General features: G+C 42.6%; 1 protein-coding gene across 4 annotated transcripts in view; it reads left to right on the top strand.

Annotated features, from left to right (window-relative positions):
- The window catches only part of LOC144694522 (arrestin domain-containing protein 3-like), a 77,963-nt gene extending 71,674 nt beyond the window's left edge, over positions 1 to 6,289 (top strand). The window contains exons 6-7 of one of the 4 annotated variants that reach the window (XR_013579770.1): positions 3,672 to 3,739; positions 5,272 to 6,289. Coding sequence is in view for 3 of the 4 variants with exons in the window: in XM_078565063.1 (XP_078421189.1) it covers positions 3,586 to 3,739; positions 5,272 to 5,321 (204 nt within the window). In the remaining variant the exon portion in view is untranslated. Of the gene's footprint in view, positions 1 to 3,585; positions 3,740 to 5,271 lie in introns of all 4 variants that reach the window. The other 3 variants (XM_078565063.1, XM_078565053.1, XM_078565072.1) reach the window with 3 other exon arrangements.
- Positions 6,290 to 15,394: the final 9,105 nt, after the last annotated feature.

Here is a 15,394-nt window from a genome sequence, read left to right as displayed (position 1 = left end):
CTAGCCATATAAATACTGTGGCTACAAGAGCAGGTCAGAGGCTAGGAATCATGTGATGAGTAACTCACCTCCTGACTTCCCAAAGCCTGTTCACCGTCTACAAGGCACAAGTCAGGAGTGCAATGGAATACTCCCCACTTGCCTGGATCAGTGCAGCTCCCATAAGCACTTAAGAAGCTTGACTTCGTCCAGAACAAAGCAGCATGCTTGATTGGCATCACATCCACAAACATTCAGTCCCTCCACCACCGACACACAGTAGCAGCAGTGTGTACCATCTACAAGATGCACTGCAGGAATTCACCAAGGCTCCTTAGACAGCACCTTCAAAACCCATGACCACTACCATCTGGAAGGCCAAAGGCAGCAGATACATGGGCCAGGGTTTTTCCAATGGTGGGCGGATGCGGGAGTGGAGCCAGTCGGTGCTTGTGATTGGTTCCACACCACCATTTTATGCGGGCAGGCCAATTAAGGCCCACCCAGTGTAAGACGCGGCTGGTAGCGCTGCGCTACCTGTGCAGGTGGGGGGAGGAGGGCGAGTCAGGGCATGGAGCTGCCTCGGAGATTGAATGGATATGAAAATTATTAAAGAATTGGTTTGAAAATTTATTTAAACATGCTACCTCATATGACTTATATTATATTTATGAAAAAATATTTATTTATTTAATAAAAGCTTCAGGAAACCTCATCCCGCTCGTGGCCGCACGGGCTTTTCACCTGTCCACCAACCTTAAGTTTGGACGGGCAGCATTGTTAAGTTAATTAATTTCTTAATGGCCTTAATAGGCCGTTTACATTTTTGGTGGGCGTGCAGCCAACTCCCGCACGCGCCCGCCGAACGAAATATCGTGATGACGCGGGACGCATGCCCGACGTCATCGCGCGTAGTTTTACACACCGGCGTGTCGGGCCTGCCCCCGCACGCCGACCGGAAAATTCTGCCTGTGAGATCACCACCACCTGGAAGCTCCCCTCCAAGCCATTCACCATCCTGACTTGGAACTATTAGGCCATTCCTTCACTGTCGCTGGGTCAAGATCCTGGAACTTCCTACCTAACAGCACTGTGGGTGTTCAAACGGTTCAAGAAGGCAGCTCACCACCTCCAAGGGCAACTAAGAATGGACAATAAATGCTGGCCCAGCCAGCGAAGCCCACATCTCGTGAATGACGTGTGAAGGGAGGCAGAGCTTCTGTTGTTGATACTATTATGGCTTTGTCTGATACTTTTATAATGTTGCAAGAGCTGCAGTTTTTTGTTCAGAGCAGCTTTTTCAATGGATGATTTTTAAGTGCATTTCAAGACTTGCCATTGTGGTGAAAATTGCCGGCACTGGGAATTGGGATAGGAATCCTGGATTCAGGTCCTGTCTGCCATTTTTAAAGGGTTCCAGAGTCAGCCCAACTGTGCAAAAATCCAGGCCTTACTTCCACCTTTGCAGCATTATTTCCCTCTCCCCTACCTCAATCCTTTCGCCACTGAAGTCCTTTTATGTGATCTAACCAGTCAAACCTTATCTTTGTTGGTTTCTCAGTGCCCATTCTCTTTTTTAAAAAAAACCTCTCAAGTGCCATCACCTCATCCAAACTATCCCTTCAAATTTCTGTTACACTCTCTCTGTTCCCACATTCTGTTAGTGTGAATGAAATTTGGTGTATTCTAACTTGTTTTTATTCCTTCATGGAATGTGAGCATTGCTAGCCGTTTATTGTCCATTCCTAATTGTCCTTGAGACGGTGGTGAAGAGCCTGTTTCTTAAACTGCTGTAGTCCTTGGGGCAAAGTTACACAGTGCTGTTAGAAAGGGAGTTCCAGAATTTTGACCCAGTGATGATAAAGGAACAACGATATATTTCCAAGTCAGGATGATGTGAGACTTGAAGAGGAACTTGAGGTGGTGGTGCTCCCATGTGCCTGCTGACTTTGTTCTTCTGGACATTAGAGGTTGTGGATTTGGAAGGTGCTGTTGAAGGAGGCTTGGCAAGTTGCTGCAGTGCACTTTCTAGATGGTACACACTGCTGCCACTGTGTGCTGGTGGTAGACAGCCTGAATGTCTAAGGTAGTGATTGATGTGCCAGTCCAGTGGGCTATTTTGTCATGGATGGTGTCTCCTTTAGGAATTGTTTCATGAAGTTTTTCTTGGATGGAACCTAATGTAATTACTTTGGGCTGTACGCATGGTGGCTGCATTAGGCCAGGTCCTACTTCGTTGTCCCTGGTGCAAAGTCCTCTTTTTTTTCATTTGTTGTCATGATGTGGATGATGTTGACAAGAGTAATGAGTATTGCCGTTCCTTAGTTGCTCTGAGCATGCCTTCTCTCTTATTTTTCTCCTATTTTTCTTCATAACCTTCAAATAGGGCAGAATTTTTTGGCAGGGTTTCCCAACCCACCATGCAAAGTCAGCAGGGAAAGCATCTCCACCAATCACAGCACCCCTGCAGCCATTTAACGTTCCAAGGAGCATTAATTGACTGGAGGCAGGACTTCCACCCCTCACTCAGGAGGAAATTGTACCTTGGAGAGCTGCCAGCCAACCTGATTGAATGGCAGCATGATTGGGCCACTGCTGGCACTACAAGCAGTCCCGCCAGTATAAATGCTGGAGCCAAAGGACACAGTAGGTGCAGAGTCTCTCAGTGTGGACAGGAGGGGAGACCCGGGGGTGGTGGAGAATGGATGGTGAGGAACATGGTGGCAAGGCCAGGAGGGAAGGAGCACTCGGAGGTAGTGGGGAAGATGTGGGGCACTGGGGAGGTGCCCAATCTGGAGAGGAGGCCAGTAATGGAGGGCCCCCAACACCCTTTCCCACCCAAGCAAGGTGATCTGCCAGGCTCCCCCCAGCCCCTCCCTCCACCGCACCACCCCCACCACCACTATCCCTGAACCCTCTCACCAGCTACAAAATTGCGACCACGAAGGACCCTTAACCAGCCTCAACTGGTTATGAAGAACAGAACAGAGCTGATATCATTTAAGTAGAGATACAGACACTATCAGAAAGGACCCAACTGTGCTTTTCCTAACCACCCATTTTATATGGGCACTAATGGGCTTGCGTCTCATTTTAGACTTTTTGAGCCCAATGATGAGAATGTAAGCTTGAAGTGTCTCTGGTGTTTTCAGAGAACATCATTAAGGATGCATAATGAGTGATCAAACTTGCCTTGCTAGCTAATAACATGGCACACTGATGATTGGGTAAAGATTTGTATGCCCAATTCAAGTAGCCCAATTTAGTGTTCTGGTAATGAGATAAACAGTTGTATAGTCCAACACATTCTTATGTGAAGGTGGTCTCTTGGATGGGTTGCCGTATAATATGGGAAACACTTTCTGGCACAGTTGCTGCTGTCTGCGGAGCAGGAGTAAAGAAGCAAGTGAATTTGAAAAATTCTACTTCTCTATAACTCTGAAGAAGGGTCATATGGACTCAAAATGTCAACTCTGTTTCTCTCACCACAAATGCTGTCAGACCTGCTGAGTTTTTCCAGCATTTTTTTGTTTCTGTTTGAAAAATTAATTTTTGGCAATAACCCTTTTTTATAAAATTCTTAAAAGGTCTGTTTGTGTTCCTTAGGTGTACCTAGATATCGCAGGCTCAATGAATTTAACTGTTAATTTACCAATTGTTATTGGTACAATTCCCTTGCATTCCTTCAGCAGCCAGGCTACCAACTTTAACACCCAGTATGGCATGAACTACAACAGCTTAAGTGACACACTACCTGAAGGTAAGGACAAGGTCTGACAAGAAGTATAAGGGAATGTGGAGTTGAGGTGGAAGATCAGACATGATCATATTGAATGGCTCAAGGAGCTAAATTGCCTACTCCTGCTATTTCTTATATTCTTATGTGTATGTGCATGTCCAGCAGAGAGGTTAGTAAATGCTGGGAGCAGAGCCTTGAATCCTCACTGCAGCCTGTTTTTTGGCTTTGGGAGACAGGCTGTGTTGGAAAATCTGTATGCTGCCATTGATGGTTCAGGGGAGCATCATTAATTTTTGATTATTACTGATAATTTAAATTCAACTGGCCTATGGATTCCTAATGTTTGCCTGAGAAATGTACAGATAGCATTCTATGACTTTAAAAAAATATGATTGCAGTGCAAGACCCATCTTGAATTTTGATTTTTCTTTCTTAAAGCTATGGTAGGCTGGCTCAAGATGGCTTCATTTCCATATTCAGATTCGTTCTTTGGCATTTTCTTCGGTGAAATTTTTTAAAATTTTGTTCTTTTTGCATTATGTTTGCTTTTTTGGTTTGGTTTAGTTATTTCCAAATCATTGCATTTCAGGAAACTCATAAGTAATTTTAGCAAATGGGCATTCCATGTGGAATTACTGCTACCCTTTACTGGAGAAAGGTTCAACTGTATTAAGGTGGCTTGCACAGGCCTCCTTTACTAAATTATGTAGGCCCATAGACTGACCCTATGATTACTTGGACATGTCAGAGGAGATGTATATTTGTTGCCCGTGCTAAACTAGGGAGATCTTTCTCCAGGATGGATTGTGTCCTCAGTGTGTCATCTTGTAAAAGTAGAATAGTCTTATGCTCGAAGTTACGAGCACGATCACTGGGACAGACATTCCTCAGCTTCAAACAAGCCTGGGTGCGCCATGCAACCAGGTTGTATTACAGTAATTTCAGGTATCATACCCTTGGTACGGCTTTCAATTGTACATTGCAACCCAGGGAGGATAAAATAATTGTCCCAGAATTTGCTAATTGCAATCCAGTGACTTCTGGACACCTCCAAAACTGATAGCCTGCTAACATTCACTGCTCAGACTTGCTTACAAAGGATATCTATTTGCCACAAGGCATAAGCTATTGAATTCTAGAATCCTAAGTTTGGGAAAAAAAGCCAAAATTGTACATCGGTGAACCATCAGGTGTTGAAAGCTATTAACAAAACAATTTAGCCTTGATCCTTTAGCAGTGAAAATGACACTTAATCAGATTTACAGGATATTCTTGGCTTCAGTTTCAGCTGAGGAAGGGTGGTGCTTGATGGAAGAACATCAGGGATTTAAGGATGTTATTGTCAACAAGGTTTGGTATTCATTAAATTGATGCAACTGGGCAGATCTCCTGGTAAACCAAGTTACAAGCAGGCATCACCTGACTGGTCTCACATGAATGATAGTCTTTACTTCATAGGTTATTTAACAATCAGAGGTATTCTGTTTTAATCGAGCTCAAATAAGGAAAATCTGGGCACATACTCACTAACACTGTAATTCTTTCCTTTCCAGGGAAATCTGACTTTTTATTGACCAACCAGAACCTGGGCTTCCAGACATAGGGGATGAAAAGCCATAAGAGGACCGATGGATTGAGGTTTACATTTGTCCTCTGGTTGGGTGGGTGGGGGATTGTGTTGTCTACTTTGGCTTGCTCCTGAGGCATCTGACATAATTCAAGTCCACTCCGGAAACCTATTTAATTTAGAACAAGAAACAGCAACCATTGTATTATGTTTCTTCTGTACGATCAAGAAATGACAATTGTTAATTTAATTGCTGTAATTGAAACAACCTACAAGATATTTGCTTGAATACCAACTTAGCTGTCGTATGAACAATTTTGTCTTGTTTTGTAATGTGCTGATTCCGTTCTTTAGAGAATATTTTCAGAGCCTTTCCCCATAGAAGTTTTCATTTCAGCAGTTAATTATGTCTCATATGCATACATCTGCATTGTCATATCATTAGTTGACATCTTTACATGTATGTACATACGTATTGGCACTATATACCTTGGGGTCACTACGTTTGTGGGGATTTCTTTCAAACTAATTTTTGCCAAAAAGGTTGATTTTATGCTAAATTTTAAAAAAAACTAAAATTTTCCCTGTTTTTATCTTCCTGAAAATCAGGTGCAGTGATGAAAAAAGCATTACGTTAATGACGCCAGCACATGGATTCCATGCTTTTTCTGCTGCGCTAATTGATGTCGAAATGTGAAGAATTATGCACCTCCACTTTTCAGCAGAAACAAGACAGCAAATTGGCGTTTTTTCCAAGGGAACCAGGATTTAAGTTTCATAGAATAATGTGTGCTCTTTAAGTGCTTCTGCTAAATAACTGAATTATTATTTTCTTTACAAACCTTTATTCATGAAGTCGCAACTCTGTGACACGGGATTGCTCGAAATAATTTCCGCTCAGCTAGCATTATTTCACCAGAAGTGCAACACAAAGCCCCATTAAAGCACAGAAGTGGGGTTTCTGTCATACTTTTAGGGCAGGGTTTCCCCGTCAGCGAGCGGGGGCGGGGCCCGCTCACCGATGCGTAAAATGACACGCGGTAACATCGGGCGGAACTCCCGACATCACCGCACCCCATTTAAATTTTCAGGTGGGCGGGGACGCAGCAAAATCAGTTGTGCGCCCGCCGACCTCTCAGTGGCCAATTGAGGCCAGTGACAGAGTCATTAAAGTAATTAATGGACCTGCCCGCCCAACTTTAAGGTTGGCGGGCAGGCCAGGAGCCCTGGCGGGCTTCAGAAAAAGCATGAAACCTCATCCACGGGTGGGGTGAGGTTTCATGTAGGTTTTTTTAAAAAAAAATAATTAAAGTTTTTTAAAAAGTTATGGACATGTCCCAACTTATGTGACAGTGTCACATGTGGGGACATGTCAGGGATTTTTTTTTCTATTTTTAATATTTTTTATTGTGGAGCCGAACTCCCTGAGGCAGCACTTAGCCTCAGGGAGATGAGTGTGCTCTTTCATGCGCATGCGCAAAAGAGCGCACTCTCGGGTTTCGGGATTCCTCCCTTGCCTGCATGGGGAGCGCATAGCGCTTCCGTGCAGACGTTTCTCTGGGCGGGCCTTAATTGGCCCGCCCATGTAAAATGGCGGCGCGCAAATCGGAGGTGCACCTCTTGCATGTCCGCACTTCAATTTCCTCTCCGCCCCCACCCCCCCCTCCCACCAAGGGGGGGGGGGGGGGGGCGAAATCCTGCCCTTAGTAAAATAAAGCTGCCAGGTTTTTGTCTATTTTATAGTCTGTGTCACTGCTCAGTATTCTAGTCACCTGATTCTATTTTCCATAATATCTTCGTATATTTCTCCCTGGCAACAGGCTGAGATTAAGCCAGTCTGTTCACAACCTTGGTGTCACTTTTGATGCTGAAATTAGCTTGCAACCACATATCTACATAATCACCAAGACCACCTATTTCTACCTCCATAACATTGCCCAAGTTTGCCCCTTGTCTCGGGTCATCTGCTGCTGAAACTCTCATTCATGTTACCACCGACTTGACTATTCTAATGCACTCCTGGCTGGTCTCCCACATTCTACCCTCATATAAGCTTGAAGTCATCAAAAATTCTGCTGTCTGTGTCTTAACTAGCAGCAAGTGCCATTCACCTATCAGCACTGTGCTCACTGACTTACATTGCTTGAGCTGGAGCCAGTGTATTGATTTCATGTTTTCAAATCCGTCCATGACCTCAACCTTCCTTATCTCTGTAACTCCTCCAGCCCCACAACAATTTGGAATATCAGCGCTCCTTTAATTCTGGCATCTTAAGCATCCCTGATTTTAGTTGCTCCATCATTGATGACCAGTACTGAAATTCAGCTGCCTGAGCCTTAAGTTCTGGTATACCCTCCCTATACCTCTCTACTTCACTTTTCTCCTTTAAGACACTCCTTAAAATCTGCCACTTTTATCAAGTTTTTGGTCATCTGACCTAATAGGCCAGATTTTCAGAGTCATGGAGACTCCAAGGACTTTTTAAAATGGCGGACATGACAAGCATCTGGAAGTCCTGCCCTCATTTCCGACAGATCCTATTATCGCTATTGGGTGGTGTGGTGGGTGGAATGGGGGCGGGTTGTGACTCCCACATGTGGGATAGCCAAACACAGCAGGGTCATTTGAACTCAGTGCAGAGTCCAAATTGACCCAATTTCATTGACCCATAAGGCAAGGGCCTTATCCTGCAGTATGAGAGTTACAAATCTTTAGAGAGAGACCATAAATCTGTGGAATTCACTACCTCAGAGTGCAGTGGATGCTGGGATGCTGAATAAATTTAAGGAGGAGATAGACAGATTTTTAATTAGTAATGGGTTGAAAGGTTATTGGGAGAGGACGGGGAATTGGAGTTGAGGCCAAAATGAGATCAGCTATGATCGTAATGAATGGCAGGGCAGGCTCGAGGGGCTGAATTGCCTACTCCTGCTCCTAGTTCTTATGTAATTACCTTATGTAAACACTCTTGAAGAGTAGATGAGGTCTTTAGAGCTGTCAAGTTATTTGAATGGCCAGCCCTTTAGAAATTTTTTTTTAAAATGATTGCCTGCCTGTGCCTATGAAACTTGGGGGAAAAAATCTATTCTAGCAGATATTAGTAGCTATTTGTTGACATAACCCTAAGCTTGTGTCAGGAGCATGGGGAAGGATTCCTGCAATCGGTGGAGCATGTTTTATTGCACAGTACTAAGTTTGCAGCTGAAAAGGGAGAACTATGCAGTTTACATCAGAAAGGTATGTGGTGGCTAGTATTTTAGCAATTAGATTTTGGTATTGGGATATTTATAAAGGCGTTTTTTTTTTATATTTCACAGAATTAGCGCATAGAATTTAGCTTTTTTATTGCATTGCACTTCTTCCTCTGATACAGTAGGTGACAGTAATATACCAAAGAGGTGTGAATTTACCAGAAACCAAAAAATAAAACCTTGTGATATCAATATAACATTATTATAATGATTGGCTGCTTTCCTCAACCTATCATTATCAAAGTGGGGTTGAATGGTTGTAAATTCAGAGTTTGATTGACAGTTTAGAGGTTATTAAAGAAAAAGCTGTCTTTGATGTGGGGTTATGAATATTAATGTTTTTAATCAGGGATTAAGTACATGAGGAGATTTAAATGTATTGAATGGGCTTTCATGAATTTTTTTAATATAGTGTAATAGACACTTTGAACTTCATTTTATTTCATCTCAGCATGGCTCCTGAGGTCTGCCTATGGGTGAGTTGGCATTGAGGGTGTAAGGACAAAGGGTGGTGGGTGAGGGGGATGGGTTGGCATGAGTTGACGTTAAGCTGCCATAGGGGCTATAATAGGCCATGGGGATAAATAGGTGGCCATGAGTTGGCACTAAGCTGGTGTAGAGACTATAAGGGGCCATGAGCATGGGTGGGGGGAGTATGAGTTGGCATGTATGGGCATGGGGAGTGGCTGAGGGGGGGTCTGAGGGTTGGAGGGCCTAATGTTTAACAAAACAACTGGTACAAAGTTGTAGAGAACTGAGACGGACCTTTTAAACAGCCCACATCAGCACTCGGCAGCCCCTGTGGCTGCCTCCAAGCTGTGTCATGGGGTGACAAACCCAACACCATCCCGCATCCATCTCTTTCCCCACCCCAGAACAAAAATTGCGCCATTTGGGGCACTTTTCCAAGCCAGGAAATTTCCCATCTCAAGTTACTTGCCTCAGGAGCAGAAATCCAGCTCAATATCTTGAGAGTGAATGTCATGTTTTGTTTTATAATGCACCTTGGGACATTTTATTATGCTCAAATTATTATATACATATAGATATCTATGTTGTCCTATACGTAACAGATTACTATAGTTCCACAGCTTTTCTGATCAACTATATTCCCCAGATCTTTTTTTATTTTTTTTTTTTAGTACTGAAGGTCCTGACATGAAAAATCTGCTATACTTAAGAATTCTAATTCCTCTGTACTTTAGTGTTTCCGAGAACGCACATTCCATTTTATGAGATCGTTGAGCAGTGTTATGAGAAGGCTTGTCAGTTTTAGAAAACTTTGCATGTACCTGTGTGATATTTTTCTGACTAGCTCAAATTTGCCCTGGCACATATTTAGCAGCTAACTACATTAATACAAATGCTTATGAAGAGATGTGTAAGACTGGAAACATTCCAGATCCTATTGCAAGTATTCAAATATTTGCATTTGATTGGGTTTTTTGAAGTTGAGAGAGAGCTAACTAGATACCCTGCAAAGTATAAAACATTATATGAACAGATTAAAGACTTTATGCCCATCAAGCCTCTCCCTTTTCCAAATATCAACTCCATTTACTGTGTCCTTTGGTACATTCCCTTCCCAGGAAACCATGGTTTTAGGATAAATTTTTGTTTCCACTACATGTGCATTAGTATGGTGGAGGCAACTGTTTGCCCATTATAAACTCTCCTGACTTGCATTCCACTAATGTCAATAGAACAAAAATTAGATGGATGTTCTATCAGACAATCGGCTTCACCACATTTTCAGCCGTGCAGTGCAGATGTAAGGTTTCCCTATTGTCTCCTGAACCTATTTATATTAACTATTTCAATATCCACAGCTAGGCATCTTATTCCACATCTGTATTACTCATTGGGAGAAGAGGTACTGCCTGAATTCCTTGTTACCTAATTTTTAATTTTGAGTGTTCTTTACGATAGCGAACATTTTGCCCAGATCATTTTGTCAATTCCTTTTGTATAATCTTAAAAACTTCAATTAGTCCATCCAGAACTCTCTTTCCCAAAAAAGAGCAATCCGAATGCCCTTAACTTTTCTCATAAATTAAAACCCCAATACTGGACAAGCGGGAATTTCCTCCAGTTAAATATTGGTAAGCCTGTGACTCCTGCCACAAACTCCATTTCCTAGCCATCAAATCCATCCCTGGCCCTGGCAACTGCCTGAGGCTAAAACAGGTTATTTGCAACCTTGGTGTCACACTATATACTTATATTGGCTCCCATTTAAGCAGCACCTTGATTTTAAAATTCTCATCTTCATTTTCAAATCCCTCCCTACCTCTAATCTCCTCCAGTTGTACAACCCTCCAAGATATCTATGCTGCTCTAATTTTGGCCTCTTAAACATCCCTTATTTTAATTATTCCACTATGTAAGAATGCAGATTTCCACTGTACAGTTTGCTGTAGCTTAACCAAATTTAAGAATTCTCCAAATTCTATGCACCAGCATGCTTCGCAAGACCAAAAGATTTTTCAAGGTAAAATAAAAACTGCTGATTACTTAAAAGCTGTTTTTTCACAGCTAAGGAAGGCTTAGTGCAGGAACAAAATGTTAACACCCCCAACCCTGATATGTCAAGCCTTGAGGCATACAGACGCAGGACTCTGTGCTCTACGGGCTGTTCCCAGGGACACACACCGAGACAAACATCAACTGCAGCTGGAGGATCATCAACTCGGTGAAAGACGCGCTTTGGTCTGCCCGAAACTTGTTGGTCTTCCAGCACAAAGATTTGTCCCCGACCGATTGTTGCGGACTGGCACAATCCAAAGTCCAGGACTACGTGCTGAGGGACGCACTAAAGCTTGGGGCAGCTGCCGCAAAGGCGCAATGGGGAAGGGTCGCTGTCTAAGACCTTTCTACCACAGCGCACCGAGAGACTGGGAACTGTTTAGAGCCCCTCGGGCTGTACAGATCAAAATGAAAGGCTGTAAATGACTGTAATATTGTTTGTACTGATGCACCTGGTGATACATTTTGTAAAAGTTTAACCTGGATTGTACCCTTGTAATGTTGTTTTTGAAATGGTTTTGAATGTGATTGAAGATTTTTATGAATAAAGTATATTTTTACAAAAAAAAAAAATACAGACGAATAAGAGAAACTAACAAACCAATAGTCTGATAAGAAACGAGAGCCTTTGGACTGGATAGCCATTGTGAGCAGCACTAAGCATAAACAACCGATAACAGGCAAATTCAAACAATGAAGTGAAGCCCCTGAAAGTGAGTTTGATGACTGGAGATGGCTCAAGGGAGTTGTGCACCTGATCATGTGGAACAACATAGAATGAGATAAGGGAATGTGATGTTAAGGCTGGTTGATTAAAGACAAAGCACCTATGAAAGAATTAGAAGCTCATATAAGATGGATAATATTAATGTGGGCTTTCACTGCATGGTTTAGATAAGGAACTTAACATTTTGTATTAAGGGGAACCTTTCTAGATGATAAGGTCCTATCAATGTAACATCCAGTTCCATCCAAGAAAAAAGGTATAATGGATATTGTAAAAAGGCACTTGGGGCTACATTTGGGAGGGCAAATTGGTCAGCTGCCAGTTAAAGAACTACGTAGAGACATTGCAAACTTTTGGCCATTTTCTGTTGTTTATACATATGAGTTTTTTGTTTACAATCACTTGAGCTTAAAGTAGTGTCAGGTATGTTCATGATTCTGAGAGATCTGGGATTACTTTGTGGCAGTACTATCGGATACTTGTAATTTTCTGCTAATTTTTTAAGTAAAAGGCATGTTTCCAAAAATCCTTGTCTTGACTTGTTTGTTCCACATTTCCAAAGTCAGTAAATCGTCCCTAAACTCTGGAATTCTCTGCAAATCTCTCTGCATCCCTATCCCTCTTTCCTTTTAAGATCCTCCTTAAAATCTACCTCTTTGACCAAACTTTTGACCATCTGTCCTAAAACACCCTTATGTGGCTCAGTATTGAATTTTGCTTTATAACGTTACTGCGAAGCATATTGTGAGGCTTTATTACGTTCAAGATGCTATAGAAAGACAAGTTACATAGGATTACAAAGTATATACAGCACAGAAACAGGCCATTCAACCCAACCAGTCTCTGCTGGTGTGTATGCTCTACTTGTGCCTGCTCCCATCTTTTCTAAATCTAATGTTGTAACCATCTATTCTCTTCTCCCTCAAACGCTTATCTAGCTTCCTCTTAAATGAATCTATATTATTTGCTTCAAACAGTCCAGGTGGTAGTGAGTTCCACATTCTTAATACTTTTTGGGTAAAGAAGCTTCTTGTGAATTCCCTACTGGATTTCTTGGTGACTATCTTTATAATGATGGCCTCTAGCTATGGTCTTCCCCACATGTGGAAATGGTCTGTATCCATTCTATCAAAATCATTCAAGACCTCCATTAGCTCAGCTTTCAGCCACCTTTTTTCAAGCGATAAGAGACCCAACCTGTTAACCCTTTCCTGAAATGTATACCCACACATTTCTGGTATCATCCTTGTAAATCTTCTCTGCACCCTCTCCAGTGTCTCTGTATCCTTTTTATAATATGGCAACCAGAAGTGCATGCAGTACCCTACGTGTGATCTAACCAAGGTTTGATACAGGTTTAGCATAATATCTCTACTTTTTAAAGTGTTTGGTTTGCTTTTTTTACAGCCTTACTAACTTTTAGTGATATATTTGTACCATATTTAAAGATTAAAGCAGGCAGCAAGTTCCTAAGACAACACAATCATTGTTAAAAGTGGAAATTGGGTAGTCGCTGTTTGACTTGCCCTATTCATCTGGATGCTAGGATATAACAGTATCTAAGAGACTCGGCATTGAAAGAGATGGAATCACGTGAAGTTTCTGTGGCCATGCACACTTTCAGCACCCTTTTGGTCCTTGTTATCATCTCTTGGGTTCCCACATGTGGATGATTATACACAGCCTCTGCTGTATTGAGGGTGATGCAAAAATGTGCTACTAGCCACAGCTTCATGGGGCAGGCCTGGTTCTCTTAGGGGTCATTCACTGGAATGTTGTCGTCTATTTCCGGGATTTTCTGTTTCAATTTCAGCCTTTATTATACTTGAGCTCTGCGAGTGCTTGATGCTGCCACCTGGTGACAAACAGCTTCCACACAGGCCGTCCAGTTGCCAGATCCTTTAAGGGTCAAACTGAGCAAAGGGGACAGATTAGCCGCAAACCTTTCAAGAATGTAATGTGTAATTGATAGCTTTTTTGCACTACAAAAATTGAAAAAGTCTAATTTAGCCAGCTACATAACTTTCTCATTAAGTTAAAACCAACTTAACCTGTGATACTGAAATGCCGAAAAAGAATTGTACTCTGTTAAACTGAAACCAGCTAATGCAGCTTTTTATAATTCCAAACCCAATTTTTTCTTTGGCTAAACACTAAACAATCTTAAAACAGTCACCTTTTCAAATGCTCTGCCCAGCAGGATTCTTGTTAACAGCTGAACCAATATTTGGATACAGAAGTCTGTAATACATTTTTCCTTTAGCTCCTCTAATGGCTGAAAGGAAGGATATTATAAAGAAGAATATTACGACTTTGTTCGCTGACCTAAATTGATTCATGGTTTGACAATGCCTCTATTTTAAAATTCTCATCCTTGTTTTCAAATTTCTCCATGGTTTCTCCCCTCCCTATCTCTGTAATCACCTCTAACCCCACAACCCTCCAAGATGTCTTTGCTTCTCCAATCATGGCCTCTTGAGCATCTCCAGTTTTAAATCCTCCACCATTGGTGGCTGTCAGTTACCTAGGCCCCAAGCTCGGGAACTCCCTCCCTAAACTTCTCCATCTGTTTACTTCGCTTTCCTCTTTTAAGATGCTCCATAACCAAGCTTTTAGGTATGGTCTTATATCTCCTTATGTAGCTCAATGTTAACAGGAGGGTTATCAAACAAAATGTGAGTGCCTTAGGACATTTTACTATGTCAAAGGCACTATAAAAATGTGAGGACTGGATTTTACTCAGCGCCATGGTCTCTGTTACCTTGCCCTCGGTTAAAAAGTCACCATAGCAGTTTAACACTGGAAGCAGCATTATCCACTCCACCTCAAGAGGAAGTTCCACCTGGCAGGAACAGTGGCGACTGCTGGAACTACGAGCAGTCCTGAAGAAGAGGAGCCCGAACTGCCAGGTTTGAGAGGCTTTGGTGGGGGTGGGGTGCTGGCGGGGTTGTGGGGAGGAGGGTAAAGGAGACAGGAGGGGGGATCGTATGATTTTGGTGGGGGGCGTGCCTCCAATGGGCACAGGAGACCCATAAAGGAGGTCCCTGCCTCCTTTGCCTGACGCCAGCCCATGCAGCTTTCCACCTGGTGTGGGCCTCCCCCCTGCCACAGGTAAAAGAGTGGCAAGGGCAGGATGAGGCCACTAATTGATCACTGAAGGGCAGGCAGACTGCTTGACATCTCCCCAACCCCTGTAAAATTTCAGACAAATCGGGGGTAGGTGGCAGGAAGGCCACACACTGGACTTTACAAGCCAACCCCCCCGCCCCACTTGTAAAATCCAGTCCCAAGTTGCTGTTGTTAACAAATTGTTTTAATTTAAATTGAACAATAGTTTTTGTAACAAAAACAAAAATTGCTGAAAGAACTCAGCAGGCCTGACAGCATCTGTGGAGAGAAAGACAGAGTTAACGTTTCGAGTCCGTATGACTCTTCTTCAGAACTATTGTTGTATCTTGAATATCCAACCTTTGGGATTGCAAAAGGAGCTGTCACATCTGATATAAACAGCAATGGGCTTGGGTCTGTAACTGAATGGAGAAGTGAAAGGAGGTGTGACATTAGGAGGCAGGGGTTTATGAGGAGTAAAGAGAGAAAAAGTTAAA

The sequence above is a fragment of the Cetorhinus maximus genome, chromosome 2, assembly GCF_964194155.1.
Source record: "Cetorhinus maximus chromosome 2, sCetMax3.hap1.1, whole genome shotgun sequence".
Lineage (NCBI taxonomy): Eukaryota > Metazoa > Chordata > Chondrichthyes > Lamniformes > Cetorhinidae > Cetorhinus > Cetorhinus maximus.
Note: the sequence above shows the minus strand (reverse complement) of the source record. Positions and strands in the feature narration are given on the sequence as shown.